This window comes from Carassius carassius, chromosome 44 (assembly GCF_963082965.1).
Source record: "Carassius carassius chromosome 44, fCarCar2.1, whole genome shotgun sequence".
Taxonomy (NCBI): domain Eukaryota; kingdom Metazoa; phylum Chordata; class Actinopteri; order Cypriniformes; family Cyprinidae; genus Carassius; species Carassius carassius.
The window spans coordinates 24,094,084-24,117,021 of NC_081798.1; the positions used below are offsets into that span (position 1 = coordinate 24,094,084).

Genomic DNA, 22,938 nt, shown 5'->3' on the forward strand with positions numbered 1-22,938 from the left:
TATATATATATATACCTGTCCACACATCCTGATTTTGCTAAGTTAGATGTGTTCCTAAGTCAACATATTTTGTTGACCCTGGAACAACATTTTAACAACATGTAGTCTTGACCATATCCCTGCACCTAAACTTAACCTTAACCATGATTAATCTCTAAAATCAGAGGAAATGATAGATGAATTACACTGATGTACAAGCACCAAACACTGACTGTAAGTGTAAACTTGACAAAAACTATAAACTGATTCTTCAAATTTGATTAGTTAATCACAGGGTTGTTCCAGGGTCAACAAAGATGTTGATCGGAACATGTCCCACTTGTTAAAATCAGATTCTGCACAACTGACCTTTTAATACTACTATTATGTCTAACCGAAACTTTCTTCTATAAGCCTTCTTCTGTGCTCTGATTTATTCACACACCTTTTGACAGCTTGATGATCACTAAACGGTTTTTGCGAAAAACCAGTTGTTTTCATGCCTTTAACAAGACATTTCACTATTTCATGCTTTTCTCCTCCAGAAGGACAACACTGTAACTTGCTTTATAATGTCGAACAACCTCTTTAAGCAGGTTTTCAATGAAAAGGACTGACAAACTGTTTAACAAACCTGAGATTAATACCAGTTATCTGAAAAGATAAATAACTAACTACAGTAGCACACGGAAACTACAATGATTAAATAAATAAATAAATAAATAAACTGTCCACTTTTTTAAATAATAAATAAGCTCTTGATATTTTTTACCTCTGATGTAAACTGTTGCTGGTTTACATTTAAGAAATCATCTTATATAACATGTCCATCATATTCTAGGGTAAACATGCAACTCCTTTAGAGTTCTGTTCCATATTCCCACTTTTTCTACAATATTTTTGCAGCTGTCTTGTTTATTTTATTAATATATATATATATATATATATATATATATATATTACAATTTATTATTATTATTTTTTGCTGCTGTGCTGTTACGGCTCATGAACACTAGTGACGTTGCAGCCAGTGCGCGTTCTCGTGGAGCTTTTCCGGTGGCGTTTCCTGTGTTTGTAAACTGACCTGAGCTGCAATAAAAGAGCGAAATTGAGCAGTACTAAGGTAAGATTTATGAGCATTAAACGTAGAGCTTCAATATAAATTATCTTTACAGCTCTTTTCTGTTTCGGAGTGATATGGGATTTTTTGCGCTTTAGAGGCCCCAACAGTTAGATATTTGATTATAGAAAGCTAAATGTTCACGAAACACGCATGATCGCGTTTAAAATAAAACCCAGCTCAGATTAAATTATTCCTGACTGATGCGAGACATGTGGTGACATGTTTAGAGGTTTTTAAATGAATGAAGCTCGACTGAATGAAAGCATTAGGTGTGTTAGCTGAGGATTGTTGTTTCGAGAGGGAGTTGGTGCGAAGAGCCGCGCGCTGGCATGCTTTTCTCATGCGTGATGTGTGTATGAGTTACCTTTCATCTGTCTCCATTTATTACAGCATGCATGAATGTATTCGGTGTTTGCTGTTAAACGCATAATTTAAGTCCTCTGTCCTCTGGCTTCGGATGTGTCTCATAAATGAGCAAGGTTGAGAGAAAAAGATCTAAAACCTCACATGCTTTACTATTTGAAGGGGCTGACACTGCTGATAATGATTTGTGCGCCCACAAATATTTTGAGTTCATTGGTGTATTGGTCAAACAGGCTCTGAGTTATGTCTTTAATTTGATTAGAATTAATTTAATTAATTTGTATGGGAGTTAACTTTGTATAGCTACTGCCAGAAACCAATATTAACATTTCTGAAGACTGAGGCTAAAGCAATGATCCAGGACAGCACTGAGCATGAATTTTGGAAAATCATTGTAACAGCGCTGCATGGATTGTTGCATTTATAAAATGGTGACAACAACAGTATAAGACACTATTTGTCAATAAACAGTGACAGTTTATATATATATATATATATATATATATATATATATATATATATATATATATATATATAATATATAATACACATTGAGTTATTCTGCTGCTAGTTAGTTACAGATACATAGCAGTTTCACACATTTTACAGGAGCTTCAAAAGTGCTTAATTTAAGCCAAAGTATACATTGGTAGTGATCTAAATATTTAGCGTATGTGTACGGGAAGATGCATAGCTTTTCAAAGTAGTCCATTTTATCACATGTGCAAAATCATATCGTCAAAGGACACAAACTTAAATTGTTGTCTTTGACTAGTGTCTGTGTTTCTTTGTTGTGCGTTAGAGTTGTTGAGATCTTTAAACTTCTCGCTCAAAATTTGAATTCCTGTGGTTGCTATTCAGTATTTTGTTGTTGTCAGTGTTCAGTCTCATCTTAGACCAAAAAATGGCCTTTGGTTAATTGATTAATTTATCTAAGTCTTTAATTAAGTCTTTTCCCCCAACAAGTCTAGTGATTATTTTATTTAATTAATCTTTGGGTTAAATTTACCAATGAATAATTACTGGATCCCAGGTTTTCCATAAAGTTCAGTTTGGTTATTTAGGGGACTGTATTAAGATGGGCATGTTACTGTGACCTTTAAGTATGACTTACTACAATGTCTAGTGCTGATTGAAATTGGAAATGCACTTGCATTATTTGCTCAGTTTTGCCAACACAAGCTTTGAGCATAAGGTTAGTGTAAATCTATATTGTTTAGGTCTATCAGCGTATAGGTAACAAATTGCAAATGGCAGGAAACGGCGTCGCCATACTAGCCATTAGCATCTGCTCTGGGGAGTCTTGGTTGAGTCTTTGTGTGAAACATGACCGATAAAGAGGCATTGAAGAATCCCAGGCACTGGCTACCAACCAAAAGTCTGACCAAATAGTCCAGATAAAAGTCTGTTTTGTAATTCTGAAGTCGAAGCCCAAGTGTGTTTAGTTTTGGGTACTCCTGTATTAGCAGTTTTTTGCGGGAGGCCGTTGACTTTAACCAAGCATGCAGAGCACCATTTTATTACATCTCCGTTTAAAGAACTCCCACACTTTTGATGATCAGGCTCAAGATCTTTGGGAAACAGTCTCATTTTCATCATGCCCAGGAGCAATAGCTGCTATCAAATTGGGATGAATGTAAACAGTGAGACACACTGAACACAAACTGACATTTTTATGTAATCAACATCATCTAAAATTTACGTCACACACAGTTTGAGTTTTAGGCTTAGCAAATTCTTTGCAATTTCTGGGTTTAAGTGCTGCCTCCAGTGGATGGATGCCTGTAATTGTTGTCACCCGACCTGATCAGTTTTACAACACTTGCTGTATTTGCTTTGTGAATGTTTCATGTTTCTACTCTTATTCATCTTGGTCACCACAAAGAAAAGACATTGCTGCCCCATGATAGAGTTCGGTGAGACTTGTGTGACACTTGGTCCAAACTGACGTCTCATCTACACATCTCGCCTGTCTCTCAACCGCTGTCCACCACCATGTCACACATACCCGGCAGCTCGGTCCGGGACCACATGAAATGGGTTAGTTCTCTACATGTTTCACACTTCAGGACATGTTTTTTATTTTCCTCTATTGGGTTATTAGATTTCGGGTTTTTGCTTTAATTCTAGCCCCAAATCCATTAGTGCTAACTGATTACCACAGAAAGTTTACACTTCCAGCAGCAACAGCTCATTCTTTGTCTTGATTTTTTTTTTTTTAAGGCAGGGCTGTTGGGTTGTGAAGCTGTGCTGTCCAGCATGGCTCTAATGCAGGCCAGTTCCATTGCTGCTCCTAAGAAAATGATGTCACCCTTGGGTCCAGCTTTAGGCCACGGTTCAGCCCAGAGGGATGCACAGGACCGTGGGATGCAAGGACACATGGTCTTACCAACGAGCATGACCTGCCCTCCACTGGTTAGGAGACACCTTCAAGTGATAGAGTTTAGAGATGCACTGATTGACCAGTGACTGGCCAATTTTCCGCATGACCGTCCGGTTATACTCGCATCCACATGTTAATTGGCATGGAATTTCTTCACTTTGAATAAAGAGGACACAAAGTTCGCAACATGTAATACATATAGGGCCACAGTAAACTGTGGGGGAACCAAAGGACTCGATTAACGCTAGTCTGGGACAAGTCGATTATTTAAGGGGGCAAATGAGAGAGATTTTTTTTTTTTGCCTGACCAGACAACTAGCCTGATTAAAACGTCATAAAAAAAATCAATAAATAATAACCAGGGAAGCACTGAAACTTGGCCACCAATAACTTTTAATGACTTGCATATTAGACACACTATTGACTGTTTTTGCTCAATTTCGATGACAAATTTATTTTTTCGCAACGTTTCTTATTTGTACATTCAAAAAACATTAATTTTAAAACATTTAAAGATAACACATTTAATAAAGTTAGGGGGAAAATTATATTTATATATTAGAGTTGGGGGAAAAAATCGATACCGTATAATATCACAATATTTTCCACTGCACAACTGCTGATTTTAATAATTAGTAAATGTTGAAATTAACATGAACTATGCGTTATAAATTCTTAGTTTGTTAACTAAAGTATTTAACTAATGTTAACTAATGAACCTTATTGTAAAGTGTTACCAATATTAAAAGAAATTCTGACCAGTTTAATTGTTACTTTCAGGAAAAGTGGTTATTTTACTGGCTTGTTTTTTTTTTTTTTTCAGTATCATTAAAGTTGAGTTAAATTTAAAAAGTCTTACAAAATAACTTCATATTATTTAATAAAATAATAAATAATCATTGCAAAGCATTTTTGGTTTTCAGCCAAGTGCATCCAGAACTTGCGGTTTCCGTTTCGGCCCAGAATTTTCATTTCAGCGCATCTGTACATCGAAACTACATGTTTTATTTAATTTCATTTAAATTGAACAGTGATTTACTTTCAGATGTCCCAAATGCTGAAAGGTCTGGAACCCTTTTTTTTTTGTACAAGTTATCAGAACAAGTTATCATTGTACAGAATATCTAAATCGCAATAATATTGTATCGTGACACAAGTATCATGATAATACCGTATCGACCCTATTATGTAGTGGGAAATGACATCTGTTTCGTTATATACAGCAGCTAATTTTCAGTTAATTGTTATTTCTGCCTCTTTTTGGTCACAAAGTACTTTATTTTAAGAGTTGTTTAATTGAGAGAAAATCTGTAACTTTTTTGACTGGGGGAATTGTAATGTTTAATCATTTCTTTTATTATGTAAATATTTTTTGCTTAAAAAAAAAAAAAGAATGGATTTTTGTGTATGTGTATATGCTGTCAATTCTAGTAAAGAAAATTGGTATCGGCAGGTCACACTTAAAAAACAATCTGAAAGAAAGTTGATAAGCCAAGAAAACTGCAATCGGTGTATCTCTAATAGATTTGTGATTAGAGTTGCAAATAAGTTATTTAGGTTAAATTGGTTATCTTGTGCCATCTAAAAAAAAAGAGAATATATATATATACACACACACACACACTGCTTTTGTTCACCTCTTTAATTGTTATAGTTTCTAGGTTTCTTTGGATGAAAGCTTCTGCTAAAATTAATAAATGTGAATATAGTTTAGTGATTCTGGCAGTGTATAATGCATGATTTTCTGTTTTTAAACTGTGATTTTGTTTAAAAAGTGTGTAAAATAAGTATATATTTAAATTGAGTAATGTTGGACATGTCCTACAATGTGACACTCTCCACTCACTGGCCACTTTATTAGGTACACCTTACTAGTACAGGGTTGGACCCCCTTTTGCCTTCAAAACTGCCTTAATTCTTCATGGCATAGATTCAACAAGGTGTTGGAAACATTCCTCAGTGATTTTGATCCATATTGCCATGATAGCATTACCCAGTTGCTGCAGATTTGTCAGCTGCACATCCATGATGCAAATCTCCCATTCCACCACATCCCAAAGCTGCTCTACTGGATTGAGATCTGGTGACCATCTGAGTAAAGTGAACTCATTGTCATGTACAAGAAACCAGTCTGAGATTATTTGAGCTTTATTTATATATTATTGGTGCTTTATCCTGCTGGAAGTAGCCATCAGAAGATAGGTACACTGTAGTCATAAAGGGATGGACATGGTTAGCAACAATGCTCAGGTAGGATGTTGTGTTTAAATGATGCTCAATTGGTACTAAGGGGCCCAAATTGTGAACCATTGAGACAAGGCAGGATGGATCCATACTTTCATGTTCTTTTTCCAAATTCTGACCCTACCATCTGAATGTCGCAGCAGAAATCCAGACTCCTCAGACCAGGCAACAATTTTCCATTCTTCTATTGTCCAAGTTTGGTGAGCCTGTGCGAAATTGTAGCCAATTCCTGTTCTTACCCGACGGGAGTGGCACCCGGTGAGGTCTTCTGCTTCAGGGTTCGACGTGTTGTGCGTTCAGAGATGGTGTTCTGCATACCTTGGTTGTAACGAGTGGTTATTTGATTTACTGTTGCCTTTCTGTCATCTCTAACCAGTCTGCCCATTCTCCTCTGACATCAACAAGGCATTTTCATCCACACAACTGCTGCTCACTGGATATTTTCTCTTTTTCGGACCATTCTCTGTAAACCCTAGAGATGGTTGTGCATCAAAATCCCAGTAGATCAGCAGTTTTTTTAAATACTCAGACCAGCCCGTCTGGCACCAACAACCATTCCATGTACAAAGTCACTTAAACCCCCTTTCTTCCCCATTCTGATGCTCGTTTGAACTTCAGCAAATCATCTTTACCACATCTAGATGCCTAAATGCATTGAGTTTCTGCCATGTGATTGGCTGATTAGCAATTAAAACAGGTGTACCTAATAAAGTGTCTGGTGAGTGTATATTTCATCTAAAACTAGCATTTTATTAATTATTTTATCTTTATTTTGTCAATAATTACACATGGGTCTTTAATAATCTCACATTGTTAAGAATACTACGTTGGATATTGTACTTTTTTTTTACTCTTCTCACACAGGACTATTTAAAATGAACTGGTAAAGGCAAAAATCAGGTTAGAAATGGAAAGAAATGCTGATCAGTTATAGCACCCAGATAGGATATAGGTTCAAAACCTAAAATGTTGTATCAACTACCCATTTATTGGTATTGCCTTCTGTTATAAAAAAAAATAAAATAAAAAAAAAACCTTGACATCTACGTATAAGCCTGTAATTGTTGGCACAAGATAAAAACTTAGATGCATTCATTCACTTTGTTGGTAAAATATTATTTCAAACGTGTTTATTTTAAGTTGTATTTTAAATGCAGAGGTGGTGTTGTAGGTTTACAAACATTTGTGATTTATATGTTTGTGTGTCTAGCTTCTGCGGAAGGAGATTGATTTTACAGCTCCCCGACTGCTGGATGAGAAGGAAATGAGACCCAATGAAGACATGCAGCTGAAGAAAAAGAACAGGAAGTCGGGAACACCCTCTAAAGTGAGAGAGCAGGACGGGCAAGCAGGGAAGGTCAGTGTGTGGGGGTGTAGTGTGTCACAGTCCTGTGAATGGGCTGCCAGTCGGCCACTTATCACGCAAAGTTTGTTTGAATACACTGCTCTCTGTGAGACATTTGAGATTTCCAGTTTTACCTGGTTGTATAAGAGGGTTACAGAGAGTATTTAAACAAAAAAAAATTGTTTCATCCGATATGACATTGCAAGCATTTAAACGGGCTGTTCCTGTTTGGTAATTGTGTGTTTGTGGTGTCGTGGGGGAGGAGATTACTGGTTTTGGTTGGGGGGTGGGGTGTTCTGTAAAGGGAGGGGAACGCTGTAGCACAATAACTGTTATTGTGTTTTCACAGCACCAGTATCTACTGTGATTTATAGGGCTTTGCGCTTCTTGTGTAGTTTGGTACTTGGCTAGTTAGTTTAAGTTTTGGTTCTTTTATGTGTGGTATTTATTGTTAGGTTTTTCATGTGTGTGTGTATGCATGTATTTTTATACTATGTTCATTTAACATAATAGTTCTCCCAGAAATTGTAATTGTCACTTTCATGTTATTCAGAACCTGTGCATTTATTTATTTTGTGAAACATACTATTTTAAAGCCCAGTTCACACCAAGAAAGATAACCATAAAGTTAAAGATATTAGCATCCGTACCAGTGGACGATATTGTATATTTAACTTTATTCTAAGCTCACACGTGTCTGCCGCTTAAAATTCTCAAGCTCGTTATAGTAGGATGGATTCTGATTGGGTGTCAATATTTGTATTGTTCATCAGCTGTAAAAAAAAAAGCTCTGAAAGTGATTCCAACTAAATAGATTTTCTGTGCCTTTATTATAATAGCTGTGGTGTGGACTGCGACTAAAATGTCTTTTATTCATTTTCCTGGTAGGCGGTTGTGGATGAAAATGGAAATTGTCCCCTTTCAAAAGTCCAGAAGAACTTTATCTGTGATCACTGCTACGGGGCTTTCAGGAGTGGGTACCACCTGAAGAGACACATTCTCATTCATACTGGTAAGAATATTACAGCGGTATTGTAAAGAGGTGTTCATACTCTATATGCTATACTTATGTACTATACAGTGCATTAAAGGGTAAGTTCAGCTAAGAACGAAAATGTGTCCTTCTACTATCCCTCGAAGCGTCCTAGGTGTATGTGACTCTCTTCTTTCAGAATAATCCAATCAGAGTTATATAAAAAAATTGTCCTTGCTCTTCCAAGCCTTTCAATGGGATAAGCGGGTGTTTGTTGTCAACAGTTTGGAAGATGTGAAATTAAGTGCACGCATCTGTAATAAAACGTCCCTCACACGGCTCCAGGGGTGAATAAAGGCCCCCCGTATGGGGGAGCTTACTTGAGCAAATGTAGGAGCTTACTTGAGCAAAGGAAACCAGTCTCCTCTTGGCTTATTTCAAAATCCTCCAACGCTTTTCTTTACAAATCCTTGTTTTGTGCTTGTAAGTCATGACCAGCATTTTGTTTTGTTCTCTCTCTGCGCTGGTCACTAACCAAGCAGCGCTGATAAACTATGACATCCGCCTGCATGTCTTCCGGTTCCCCTCAGTCAGCAGAAGTGAGGAAAAGTTTTTTTATTATGTTTGAAATCTGGATATTTATCTTACAAAAATGCATGGATTTGCTACAGTGGGCCTTTATTCACCCCTGGAGCCGTGTGAGGGACGTTTTATTATAGATGGGTGCACTTTATTTCACATCTTCTGAACTGTTGACAACAAACACCCGCTTTCCCCTATTGAAAGGCTTGGAAGAGCAAGGACAATTTTTAATATAACTCTGATTGGATTATTCTGAAAGAAGAAAGTCAAATACACCTAGGGTGCTTCAAGGGTGAGTAGAAGATGGACAAATTTTCCTTCTCGGGTGAACTAACCCTTTAATATGTGCTAAAATTCTATGCAGTTCAAGATACATTTAGGTACAAGAATTATCTACTTTTCATCCACACATATATTTATCATGTTAGATTGTGATTATTTGTTGGTGTGTTTCACTGGTTTTCACTCAAATGTCTGCCTTTATCACAGGAGAAAAGCCTTTTGCTTGTGCCGTGTGTGACATGAGATTTATTCAGCGCTACCACTTGGAGCGACACAGCCTCACTCACACTGGTACGACTTGTTCCTCTGCATTTTATAATCATAATCATTTAATATTAGTTCAAACTGAGCTGTTAAGTCAGGTCAAGCTTTAGAGCTGCTCTGATATTATGATCATAATAGAAAACAACTGCTCCACAAGTAACGTGTCATTTTATGTTGCAGCCATAGCAATAGAAAGGCCATAGTTCTGTAGTGCAGTTTTTACGCCAAGTCTTCTCCCTGTACATTTAATGTTTGCAGCTTAGTTAAATGACTATTTAATGCCTCCAGACTTGTTTTCCAGTGGTGATCGGACACATTTAATCAAACAAAGTTTCATGAACACTGCATGAATCCAAACTAATTGTTTGCATGTTACTCTGAAGTAGGCACTAAAGCAAAAATCATGTACTGTATCTTGAATCAGCTAATCCTTTGTGGGTGTGTGAAGCTTTTATTTGTTATGAGGACATTTGAGCAAGGTTTAGATTCTGTGTAGACGATGATTGAATTTGCCACTCTGTGCATTTAGGGGTGAAGCCGTATGCTTGTCCCATGTGTGATATGCGGTTTTTCCAACGTTACCACTTGGAGAGGCACAGCCTCACTCATACTGGTATGTGTCGTTACATTGGACATTATTTCTAAAACAATTCTTCAGTATATACTTTTTACACATAAGCACACTTTAAAAATGTAATAGCTAAATTTTATTTACATTTTAAATCTAATATCAAAGTCACAATTGTTACATTTTGGATTTTTTTTCCCACTATTTATTAGATGTTGTCTTTGATGTATGGTACAAAAAAAAAACTGTACGGTGCTCTCGTTATTCTTTTAAATTATATAAACCTAAAGATGGATACTTATAAACAGAGTTACAGATTATAGTGCGTCTACACAGAACAAAAACCTTTATTATTATTATTAATATTTTTTAAAGGTCTTTTCTCACCAAGTAGAATGACACAATAAACAAGTCTAAAATACGTGCAAATATATTTTTTGCACCAAAGCTATTCACACCGTTTTAACTCTCTCTCTCTTTCTCCCTCCCCCTCTCTCTCTCTCTCTCTCTATAAGCATTTCAGCAATTAGAAAGTTGACTCACTCAAAGTTAATTTGAAATGATGCTAAAAGTACAGTACTATTACTAGGCTTTAAGACTAAAATTGTCAGAAGAACTTTTAGATAAATATAAATCCATTTAAACAGGCTTCTGTTAGCAGTACTAGTTAGAAGTACTAGTTAGCAGAATTGCTGTACTTTTGAGTAAGCTGTCATATTATTTTGTGTAGAAATACAATTTGAAGACCGTTTTTTGATATTTTGTTCTGCGTTTAGGGGTCAAACCATATGCTTGCACCATGTGTGACATGAGATTTTTCCAAAGATACCACCTTCAGCGACACAGTCTCATTCATACGGGTACAAGTAATCTCTCACCCAGTTCGCTGCTGCAACTTTCTGCATTGCTTTTGTTCATTTGACTGACATTTTCGAACCATGCCGTGTTACGCTCACTCTGCAGTTCCTTTCTGCTTTGCAGAGCTTTCCTTCACATTGTCATGCACATGATCTTTGTTGTCTCTGTTGCCTTTTTAGCATGCTAGATATCGTCTGCATGACTTTTGCTTTCTCTGTGAGGCAATCACAAGTCCCTGTTGAAACTTCATACATTTAATCTTAAAAAAAATAGCTTTTCTCTTTCACCTCTATCTTTAAAAGGAGCCCTGCTGATCTTTGTTCTAACAGCAAATTTCCATGAACAAATGTATGTCATTGTGGTTGGCTTTTGTGCAGTACTGCAGAAGATCTTAAGTTCTGAAGGTGCATGCAAAGTATGGCACCCTTCAACTTATTATTGAATGACAACTTTCTTAGTTTTCCTCCCAAAATTTCATTGATTTTGAGAGGTTTGTGCCTTTATTTTAACCATGCATTCAAAATCTCAGTGTCCAACCTGGCAATCATAGTTAATGCAGATATCTCATAAACTCATTTAAAGATTTCATAGTTTTAGATTTGAAATGGCGCTAATGGTTTATCTACCAGTTGTCAGTAATATTTTCTGGACCCCACTTTATTGACTGTGATATGGCACAATATGTATCATTGCACCAATATAAATGTCAATTGCAACAGATTTTTATGTGTGTGTGTGTGTGTATTATAGAGCTGCATGATTAATCATTTCAAGATCATGATCACAATTCAAACACCGACACAATATTATTTCTAAATGATATCAAATCTCCTGTTTTTAAAATTCATCTTTGATAAAGTCATATCAGTGGGGCCAGTTGCATAAACTTAGCCTCAGAAAGGGTCTTAAGTATGAGTTTCATCAACTACCAGTTACCCAAATTTAATCACTTATTTTTTAATTTAACTTAGATTAATCTTTGCTTTTATGTAACTGAAAAATAAATGAACTTGTAAGACTAGACTTAACATTTTCTGTAATTGGCCACAACATTCAAAGCTGCTGACAGAGAGAGCATTTATCATGTTTAGGTATGGACTTTTTTTTTAACCACACTGTTTAATTTATGTCTTACAGTCATTAGGGCCCGAGCACCTATGGTGTGAGGACCCTCTTGTTCATATTATCACCTAAGTAATGGGATAAAAGTATATAGTAAGGGGGGAAATACTGATGTCTATGGTATCCCGATCAAAATAGAGCAAATCTCCTTTTAAAAGTAATTGGCCCTTCAAATAATGTTTGTCGATGAAATTGTTTTGCCAATAGGTGACGACAAGTGAATGTTAAATTTATTTGTCATTAAATCATTAATTCAAGAGATTTAAAACTCCCTGATTCATCCAGTAGTGAAACAAGTGAAGTAATTATGAGCGAGTCATTCAATCTTTCATTTAAAATTTTTCAAATTACTCAAATTATTCAGATTACTTCAACATTTTTAAAAAGACTACAGAAGTGAATTTTTTGTCGCAGCCTATAGTAAATTAAACATTTTGATTAGTTCAGAATTATGGGAGAATTGCAAATCTATTTGAAAGAAAAAAAAAATCCTGATTCCCAGATTATCCAGAATTCACTCAAATGTTAAAATGCCCATCTTTGCAAGTATAACTGAAAATGAGTTTTTTAAAGCAGTAGTTTGTGCCAAATTATCTCTTTAAAGCAGTTTATGTCATCCGTATCCTCAATTGATTGTATTAGACATATTGTTTGCAATATATAAAATTACTTTTTTTACTTAATGATTAGTCTCTTTCCTTTGGAAATATGTCAGATTATGGAAGTAAAATGGCTTGAGACATTCTTTCATGTTAACCTTCAAAATGTGTGTTCGTAGCCGTTATTGGCACTTGTGTTGTGAGTCAGTGCCCTATTAAGCTGTGCAACCATATTTCACTTGCTTTTTATGTGCTTACAAACATCTTTGCACTCTGTTCTTGTGAAGCATGCAATTTCAGCAATATCTGTCAACAATCAGATCCTATATTGACATAAATGTGTTGCATATACATGGTTTAAATCTTATGCATAATTTGCTCTGGTCATCTAGGGGTGAAGCCGTATGCTTGCTCCATGTGTGACAGGCGTTTTTTCCAACGTTACCATCTCCAGAGACACAGCCTCACACATACGGGTATGAGCCGTCTCTCCTTACCCTTTGCATTGTTCTTGACTTGACTACACCAATGCACAGCTTAGCACTGTTGCCAGCTTGTCAGGTGTTTGTCACTTGTTTTTTTGTTTGTTTTGGCAATGATTACATTTTTTTAAAACCTGTTTGAAACTTTGTTTCTACACTAACAAGATTATACACAGGGAACTGATTGTGAACATGGGTAAACCTTCAAATGTTTCTGGCTCAGTATTATTAACAGTTGGCAGCAATGCTTTAATACCTTGTACACATTGCTTTTTATAGTTAATGGCATAACAGTTTGCAAACATAGTTTGACTGCAACAAACTCGAGTTTGGGCATAGTTACAGACAATGCAATGGGGTGTTGGACATACTGAAAGTTTTTATTCATCAAAACGTAACATTCTGGTACTCTGTGTTTAGGAGTGAAGCCGTATGCTTGTTCCATGTGTGACATGAGGTTTTTTCAGCGTTACCATCTGCAGAGACACAACCTAACCCATACGGGTATGAGTCAAATGGGGCAATGCACATTTAAGCTTATCAAACACTTTAGTTTGCAACATTTACCACATGGCGATAACATTTTCCATGGTTCTCAATATGCATTTAGGCTTTTTTTGGGGTGGGTGTGAACTTTTTTTTTTTTTTTTTCAGTGCCCTCTTAGTTGCACTTATATTTATTTAAGTCAATGTCGTGATCTCTAGTGAGACAGTCTCAGGCACAGGGTGTGTGTAATGGCTGGCCCATTCTCAGTGAACTGTGCCATATCCCACGACAGAAATTCTCTATGGTTGTTTGCTTGTTTGAAGAGGTTACTGCTGAAAGTCACTGCATCCAAGAAATATTTTCCCAACTTAGCCCAAAAGTGCAGGGCCGTTAACACTCAACACAATATTTAGTTTACTACTAATGTTTTTTTTTTTTTAATATATAGTTTTTTTTATAGTTTTTTTTTTTAGCACACTTTGTTAGTTGTTAACTACTATGTGCTTACGTTAAGGTGATATGGTTAGGTTTAAAGGTGCAGAAAGTGATTTCTGAGAAACTCAGATATTTAAAGGGGTTATCAGATGCTAAATTCACTTTTATACGTTTGAACATAATTGTGTGTTGGCAGTGTGTGTACACATATACGCTACAATGATAAAAAGTCCACCCAGTGGTTTTTATTTAATCCCTAATAATAATATCCCGTTTTTCAAATCAGGCCATTCGCAAATTCTTGTCTGTGTGACGTCACACGGATGAAGGCCCCTCCCACATTTGTTGATTTGATTCATTGAATTGCAGAAGTTAATATAAGGGTTTTTTGTTGTTGTTTTATGAATCTTTGCAATCGCTTTTCCTAATAGCATGCTAGTTAGCAGGTTTCGCGGCTAAAGCAAACGGTCTCTCCGAGCATGGCTGGTCTAACCACAGAAGAGAGGGCCAGGTGAGCAGAGCTCATTAGCATTTATAGCAACATGCAACAGAGCGGGTTGATGTCTGCAGAGCTGATTTTGACAAGGTGAAAACTGTTTTACACTACTATTGAGATTTTAACCAAAGTGTGTTATAGACTTTTCATTAAGATCCTAAAGAATCTTATCAACTTGAAAATCATATCAACTTGAAAATGGGCATCTGATGACCACTTTAAAGTCAACACCCAAACAAACCCACTGCTAACAAAAAGAAACACTCCCTTCCCTAAACAAACAAACATAGTTTGAACACACAGTAAATATTAATCAAATATTTTTTTTAGCAGTGAAAGAAAAATCTATTGTAACTTGTAACCTTAATTTCCACCCCTGTCTAGTTGTTGATGAGTATGCATATTAATTAGTTGTTATCTATTATTGTCTCGTCTTTGATCTGTGGAGCACATTCTGTGGGATTTCTTCCAGGTGAAGCAATGCTTGCAGGATTGGGAAATCCCACATTCAGAGATTCCTGTAAACTACTTCCCTGGATGAAAATTTTGGCTAAAATGGTGCGGATAATTCCAGTCTCCAACAGAGACTGCAGCAGAACGCCCATATTTCAGACAAACATTGTGTTTTACTGTGAATATCAAACAAACAAACATTTATCTGCTTTGTGGTGTTGAACATGAAAAGTAATGCACAGTCTCTGTTAATTTGTTCTCTTCATAAATAAACAAATGCACAATAGTAAATTCATGATTCAAAATTTTAATGTGGACAAAACAAAATGTATTACATATTTTTTCAATAAAATATGATAAAATGATGAGGTAGTAATAGATTATAATGAATTTTTTTATGACCATGTCCAACAAAATGACATATGATGAGAATCTTAATTCAACCACTGGTCAGCAGTGTAAGTGAATAATAATTAAAGATACTGACTTTTAAGTGGCTAATTCTTAAACTGTAACCGCAACCCCAATATTAAAAACACTGATCAGCTACAACATTAAAACAACCTCCCTAATGTTGTGTAGGTCCCCCTTATTCTGCCAGAACCGCTCTGGAGCTTCAAGGCAAGGACTTCATAAGACCTCTGAACGTGACCTGTGGTCTCTGGCACCAAGACATTAGCAGCAGATCCTTTAAATACTTCAAGTTGCAAGGATGGATTAGATTGGATGGATTCTGCAAGTCCTCCATTAATCTGGTTTTTCATCCAGCACATCCCGTAGATGCTCAAATGGATTGAGATCTGGAAAATTGGGATGCCAAGGCCACACCTTTATCATGTTCCTCAAATCATTCCAATACATTTTTTGCAGTGTGGCAGGGTGCATTGTTCTGCTGAAAGAGTGCACTTCCATCCGCAAACAGCACTGCTATAAATGTGTGTCTGCAGTAATCTTTAGGTATGTGGTTTGTGTCAAAGTAACATCCACAATAATGGCAGGTTTCCATCAGAACATTGTCTAGAGCATGGGAAATGCAGAAAAAAAAAAGAGAACGTCGGGCTAGTGGTCGACCAATATTGTTTTTTACAGCCGATGCCAATACCTTAGGAAGCAGATGTGCCTATAGACGATATAAAGCTGATATAACTATTATTAACTATTATTATTATTTTATATATATTTGTATTAATATTTAAGAATTTTGAAATATAATATTTAAATTATTTAAGAAAAATATATTTAAAAAGAAAGTAAACACTCAGAGAAAATGACATGAATATGACAGTGGGCAAATGCATAAAGCACTGCATAATTTGACATCATGAGTATAAAGCATTTAATTCACACGTACCGATGGTCAACCAGAGAACACACGCACACTTCACAAGATCTCACAGCTAGATTCAACTAAGTTTGCATAGTTTGTGAAATTAAATGTTCATTAGTCATTAAACAATTTGTTTAATTGATATAAATGCATATTTGCTTAATGTTGACGGCAAACAAGAAAGTATAATAATGTTTGTCTTTCTATTACTAATAGTTTAAAAGCAATTGGTATAATACATTTTGTGTACATTAATTCCTTTGTTTAACCGTTCTGATTATTAGACAGACTTCTATCCGTATTGAACAAAACTGTCAAAGACGACAGTAAACAATAGGGAGAATGTGAGCACTGTGTGCTCAGGCGCTGTGTTTCTCAGCGCCATCAAAAATGTCCCGCCTCGAACACACTGGCGCAGCAAAAATATCAACCTTGGTGATATATCGGTCAACCACTACTCAGGGCCTTAAAGCTGCAGCAGAAATCAGTCTACACATTTACTATTTTCTGTAAAAGAATTGGCAGATAGGGGATTGTGAACAGTTCAGGCAGTATGATTTCAATTGGGGAGGATGAAATCTGTGATTTTTCCATCAGTGTCACACAAACTAACACTCTATGCCTCCACTTTAGAGACATAACACAAAGCAGATCATATGTGCAAGTCAGCACAGACAACAAAACACACATGACCCATTAGATATCTACACAGAATGCTACATTTTAAAGGGGTGGTTGATTGCTATTTCACGTTTTTAATGTTAGTGTGTAATGTTGCTGTTTGAAACAAACAAAGATATCGCCTTCTAAAATTCTGGGTGTTTAATGCCTTCTAATACGACTCATAGAACTACAGCAAGTTACTTCCTGGGTTTGTGACATCACATACCCAGATAAACCCCGCCCCTGGGAACATGCGACAAAAGGGGGCAAGGCTATGCTACACTGCTTTAGAGAAGAGGAAGAAATCTAGGGGTGCACTATCTATTCATATATGGATCGTGATTCTGTCTACTAATGACTCTAATGGATTCACAAGTTTCAAAATCAATCTTCTAAAACAGCGGTTCTCAATCCTGTTCCTCGTTCAGGCTCAAATGAATAAGCAATACAAACGACTCAATTATTTACAATACGACCGGAGTACATCCCGCTGAGGTGAGGGGTGGGAATGTTTAGAGGCGGTTTAGCCAATCACAAAACACTGGACTAGCTAACACGTATTTTTGAGGGAGGGGCTTCATAAAAGCAGGAAATGATCAGCGCAATTATAGAAGAAGGGACAGAGCGTTGTTGAATGGAGGTAAATTGTGAAAAATAATGTTTTTTTCTTTTTTTAATTAAGCATTAACACATTAGCCTGCACCACATAAACACAAATCAAGCCTAGAAAAAAAAAAAAAAAAACTGTCAACCACCCCTTTAAAGCGGTTTCAAATACTGTAAATGGTTAGACCGCCCCAGCATTATAAACAGAACTAAGAGGAAACAACGCTCGTGTCATGCAGCAGCCTTAAAACTACACATTTCTAAACTACTACAATCACTTAGTAGCAATTTCATATTAAATCTAAATGGGTATTCTGTTAAACCATTGTATATTAGTTTTTATAAATTTCTGTGTTTTTGAATTTTATTTTTGGGACACAAATGGCACTATTTCCTGAGAATGAGCCTACTATTGTGAACAGTATTTATATTACAGTTCATTATATATATATATATATATATATATATATATATATATATATATATTATTTTTTTTTTTTTTTTGCCGTTTACCTTGTGAATGTTCTGTTATCTTTACTCATGAAGTTGCTACATTGAATCTGATATCCCAAAGTCCCTTCTAACACTAGTACTCTGCATTTAGGTGTGAAGCCATTTGCTTGCACAATGTGTGATATGAGGTTTTTCCAACGCTACCATCTCCAGAGACACACCATCACCCATACGGGTATGTGTTGTCTCTGTACTATTCTCACACTGCTGGCAACCCTCTACGGACACATTGGCAATTGATTCGCCATTGGCTAGTAATTTTTTAGTTTACTCACCAGAGTGTATAATACATTTTTTTTAAAATAGCACAGTTTTTAAAATATCTGAAAGTACACTCTTAACGTCAGTCAGTCAGTCAGTCAGTCAGTCAAGCATTATAATATGATAATCAAGTATTATTTAATGATAAAACTTTAGTACCGTATTTTTCGGACTATAAGTCGCATCAGTCCAAAAATACGTCATGGCGAGGAAAAAAACATATATAAGTCGCACTGGACTATAAGTCGCATTTATTTAGAACCAAGAACCAAGAGAAAACATTACCATCTACAGCCGCGAGAGGGCGCTCTATGCTGCTCATTGGTAGACTACAGGAGCACTGAGCAGCATTTCTGGCAGCATAGAGCGCCCTCTCGCGGCTGTAGACAGTAATGTTTTTTTTTTGGTTCATTTTTCTCGGTTCATGTCAAATTAATTTTGATAAGTCGCACCTGACTATAAGTCGCAGGACCAGCCAAGCTATGAAAAAAGTGTGACTTATAGTCCGTAAAATACGGTAATTAGAATTAAAACTTGATAACCATGTATGAATGCATAATAGTAATTTTAACTGAACTTTGGACTGGTTGTGGTGCTTTTTTGGTCATTCAGTGTATCTGAAAAAACTAACAAAAAACTGATAAGATGATAATGATACGAATCTTAATAATTAGAATACTATAAAACGAACTAAGGGTTAATGAGCTGCTGGATTTATGAATATTAATCAGGTTTTGTGCGTTCGCTCTAACTGATTTGCTGAAATCAAAACATGGACGATAATAATTCAGTGCCAGGCAATGAGTGTTGTTTGCGCATTAGTTCCACCCACTAAAAGAGAAAGCAGAGGTTCTTAAAAGATGAAGAATTCCAAAGGAACGCTGTTATTTTGACAGAAAAATACAACAAAAAATATTGTTTACATGTAGCGTGTCAATTCTCTCTCTCTCTCTCTCTCTCTCTCTCTCTCTCTCTGCGTGTGTGTGAGACAATGCAACGACGAGTTGTGCGCCTTCACGCTAGAGTTTATGGTATGTCTAATAAGATGTGCTGCACATCTATTCAGATGAACTGAAAAATAGCACAGATCGCTTAAAGGAAAGTGAAACTCTGAAGCACTCACTCAAGAGAGTGTTCGGCAAGTGAAAATATATCTGTGTTAAACTTATACTTCCAATGTACCTCCAATTCATACACTGGCAAGCAAAATCTAAGAATTTATTAGCCATTGGCTAATATTAGACATTATTTAATCACCCAGAGTGAAGATTTAGTCTCATATACATGTGATTTACTCGCAGTGTAGAGGGTTGGCTGGTTTTCTTTAGCATGTAAAATAAATGAACATAATGTTCAAAATTATAAACTTTTACAATTAAATATTTTATCTTGTTTTATTAAAACCAAAAACAATTTTTATTAAAAAGGTTTTTGGAAGAGAAGCAGTGAAGTTTCCCTTAAGTACACATAGACCAATCAGTCGTGATTTTTCACCTGAAGATAGAATGGCAAATTTCCATTTTCACAGAATTATAAAACTTCTTTTAGTGTTCTATGAACTGACTGTAGATGTAAATTTTATTTTACAATGTTTTTGTGAGCTGTGTGATCCTAGCACGTGGGACTACGGATGGAAATTAGCCTTTGGCTATAATCCGGCATTTTTACATGCATGTACTCCATGTTATGTTCATTAAAATGCACTGTCCCAATCAAATAAAATAAATTATTCATGTTTGACTCATGGTGTGTTCGTTCACATCTAACGTGAAGCGAATATGCCCATCGCGTCCCTCGCTATAGATTACACGTGGGATGTTTTTCGAATTACTCATGCTATGTTTTTATTTGCGCGATTGAGGTGAAAAACATCCCACAAGTATAACCATGGTGAGGATAAATATGATCGCTGATTTGTTACTGTTGTGGAAGTCCCTAAAACGCTGGAGAGCCAAACACAGATGTGTCTGGGTTCACAGCATCACAACTCGGCGCACACAACTCGTGAAGTTGTATCATAGATTTCGGGGGGCCCGCAAACAGATTCAACCAGATGTGCCAATAAGCTCTTTGCTGATCTTTGCTCATATTATTAAATTCAAAAGTGCTTTCTATATTTGGATCAAAATAGGCTACATTTGTGAACGCACATTTTCTGAAATGTTGCGCGTCAGGTCATGCTCCCGTGCGCGTCTTACAGACTGCATCTTAAAGCCTGCATCTTAAAGCCTCTGTTAAACTTTCTGCGTCCGCGAGTCCGCTATGGACCGCTAGGTAGGCGTGACGTAAAAATCGTCATTGGAGAGTGTGTGCCGAGGCTCTGAGCAGACGACCGAGCGGACGGGTGCGCGTGGTCAGTAGGCTTCAAAAGCACAATTGCACATGTGCAGGCAGTGTGAAGAAGCTCATTGCTACTCGAACCTGTGCAATCCGTCAATAAAAGAATATAAAGACAGTCAGATGTGCAATAATTCTGGGCAATTGCAGAGCGGACCATCAGCGTACGCTTACGGAAGTATAAATTGAAGAAGTCTGCGTCCGCGCTGGCCGTGTACGCGTCTGGATTGCTCATGCGGAAAGTATAACACAGGCGTTACAATCGCAACTTCTTTGTGCTGTTACTCCTTTCAAGCTGAATCTCACAAAATTGGTCAGCTCCCGACAGCATCAGGTGTTTTATTTATGGGGAGTAGAATTATTTATTTCAATGAATGTAATAGATTATATATCATAATTTTTAGGCTATAATATTCTAAATCAGGTTGGTTTGTATTGGTGACGTAATATGTAAATTATATGCGTGCGGCCCGCGAGACTTGCACTTGGACCATAGTGCGGTCCGGTGGAAAAAAAGGTTGAGAACCACTGATATAAAGGTTGCTGTCCCATTTTATACAGGAACTGTTCATTTAAAAAAATTGAATTATATTGTTAGTTCTAATTATATTGTTAACACAAGTTCATTAAGAACTTTTTTTACTTATAAACTCCTTGAGAATTTAAAGTTAGTTTAATAGTATTTAAATTCAAGTTTAAAAAAAAAAAGGTTTTAATTGCTTAAATTATTTTTATTAATTAATAATAAGTTATCATGTTTATTCTTGTAGAAAATACGTGTTTATTCTTTAAGAAAATAAGGGAAAAAATAAGGGACAATCCGAATATTTGTTTTGCTTGACCTATTTATGTAGGCTACAATTATTCAAAAAAATTAAATAAAAAATAATAAAATAATGTCATTAAAAAATACCATTGGCCTGAGTAATTTTGACCATTATAGAATTGTGACTTTAAAGATTAGTCATTTAGGTGGTAAAAATACTGTGAAATTAATAATGGCATGGATTTTAGAGCATAACAACTGAAGGTTTATGAAACATTAGCCAATAAAGCATTTATTTTTAAACAAAGGAACTTAAAAGTTGTGAACTAAAATATTATTTCAACCATACAGCATGTGAATAAATAAAATGCATACTTTTCATAACATTTCATTATTCATAAAATGCATAACGTTTCTGGTGTTTGGATTTGTACGTCAATATAATGAGCTCCAAGTTTAAGAATAGCCCTAGACTAGTTTCTCTCTCTCTCTCTCTCTCTCTCTCTCTTTAACAGCATTAGCTCAATGAAATACATCTTCCTTCCGTTAGTATGAATGTTTTCCTGCTTGCTAAATGTTGGGCTCGTGATCAATAAGTTGTATTCGCCTCAATCTGATTCAGTAAAGTCAAACAGCAGATGGTGAAGCTGCTTCACAGAGCGGAGTCCCACGTGCTGTGAGGCGGGAACAGACGATTCCGCTTGGTCTTAAAGCCTTCCGCAAACACCCACAATCACAAATAACAACGATTTTCGTAAAATAATGATTAATTATTAATTGATGATTTGTTATTATCATTATGGTCTTGTGAAAATAATAATATGGGCTGCGAGAAAATAATGAATACAAAGAGTAGTGCTGCTAAATGCAGGCATGTTTCAGCCCAGTAACACACCGTTCTTCACAGCCAAAAAAACAGACCGAATTCAGTTTAGCTGGAGGGGGTTGGGTTTTTGGGGTTAGTTATGTGTGGCTTGTGGGGGTCGAGATAAAGGTGTGAATTGCTTTTTCATATGGACAGTGTCTTATGAGGCTTTCACTTGCTGAACTGGTTTATATAGGACTGTTGTTTTGGTTTTAGACTAAAAAATGGTCTGCCCCCACGTAAGATTTTTCTAGTTCTAGTCGTTCGTTTGTTATATTCAACTAATCAGAGGTTTATATTAAATTTACATAATCAAATCTTAATATATCATGCGCTCAAGCACATGCATTAAGTTTGAAACAAAGCACATGCAGAAGTAGCCTAATAATTGTGGAAAATGAGACATTTTAATTATTTATTAATAAACAAATGTTTTCTTGTCGGCTGCAGGATGAAATTCACAGTGCTGGCTCTCTCCAACGAGAGAAATGCAACATTCACAGATTACACAATTCGTTTTTATTTTAAAAAACATATTTTTTTAAATGCTAAGTTATGATCA

General features: G+C 36.1%; 1 protein-coding gene across 21 annotated transcripts in view; it reads left to right on the forward strand.

The window, feature by feature from the left end:
* Positions 1–974: 974 nt before the first annotated feature.
* Positions 975–22,938, forward strand: part of LOC132126883 (gastrula zinc finger protein XlCGF46.1-like) — a 34,654-nt gene continuing 12,690 nt past the window's right edge. For 6 of the 21 annotated variants that reach the window (XM_059538458.1, XM_059538464.1, XM_059538469.1 and 3 more), the window contains exons 1-11: positions 975–1,102; positions 3,351–3,505; positions 3,689–3,880; positions 7,303–7,449; positions 8,326–8,449; positions 9,482–9,565; positions 10,068–10,151; positions 10,883–10,966; positions 13,078–13,161; positions 13,588–13,671; positions 18,239–18,322. In XM_059538458.1, coding sequence (XP_059394441.1) covers positions 3,461–3,505; positions 3,689–3,880; positions 7,303–7,449; positions 8,326–8,449; positions 9,482–9,565; positions 10,068–10,151; positions 10,883–10,966; positions 13,078–13,161; positions 13,588–13,671; positions 18,239–18,322 — 1,012 coding nt within the window. In that variant the 5' untranslated portion in view covers positions 975–1,102; positions 3,351–3,460. The remainder of the gene's footprint in view (positions 1,103–3,350; positions 3,506–3,688; positions 3,881–7,302; positions 7,450–8,325; positions 8,450–9,481; positions 9,566–10,067; positions 10,152–10,882; positions 10,967–13,077; positions 13,162–13,587; positions 13,672–18,238; positions 18,323–22,938) is intronic. The other 15 variants (XM_059538461.1, XM_059538471.1, XM_059538459.1 and 12 more) reach the window with 14 other exon arrangements.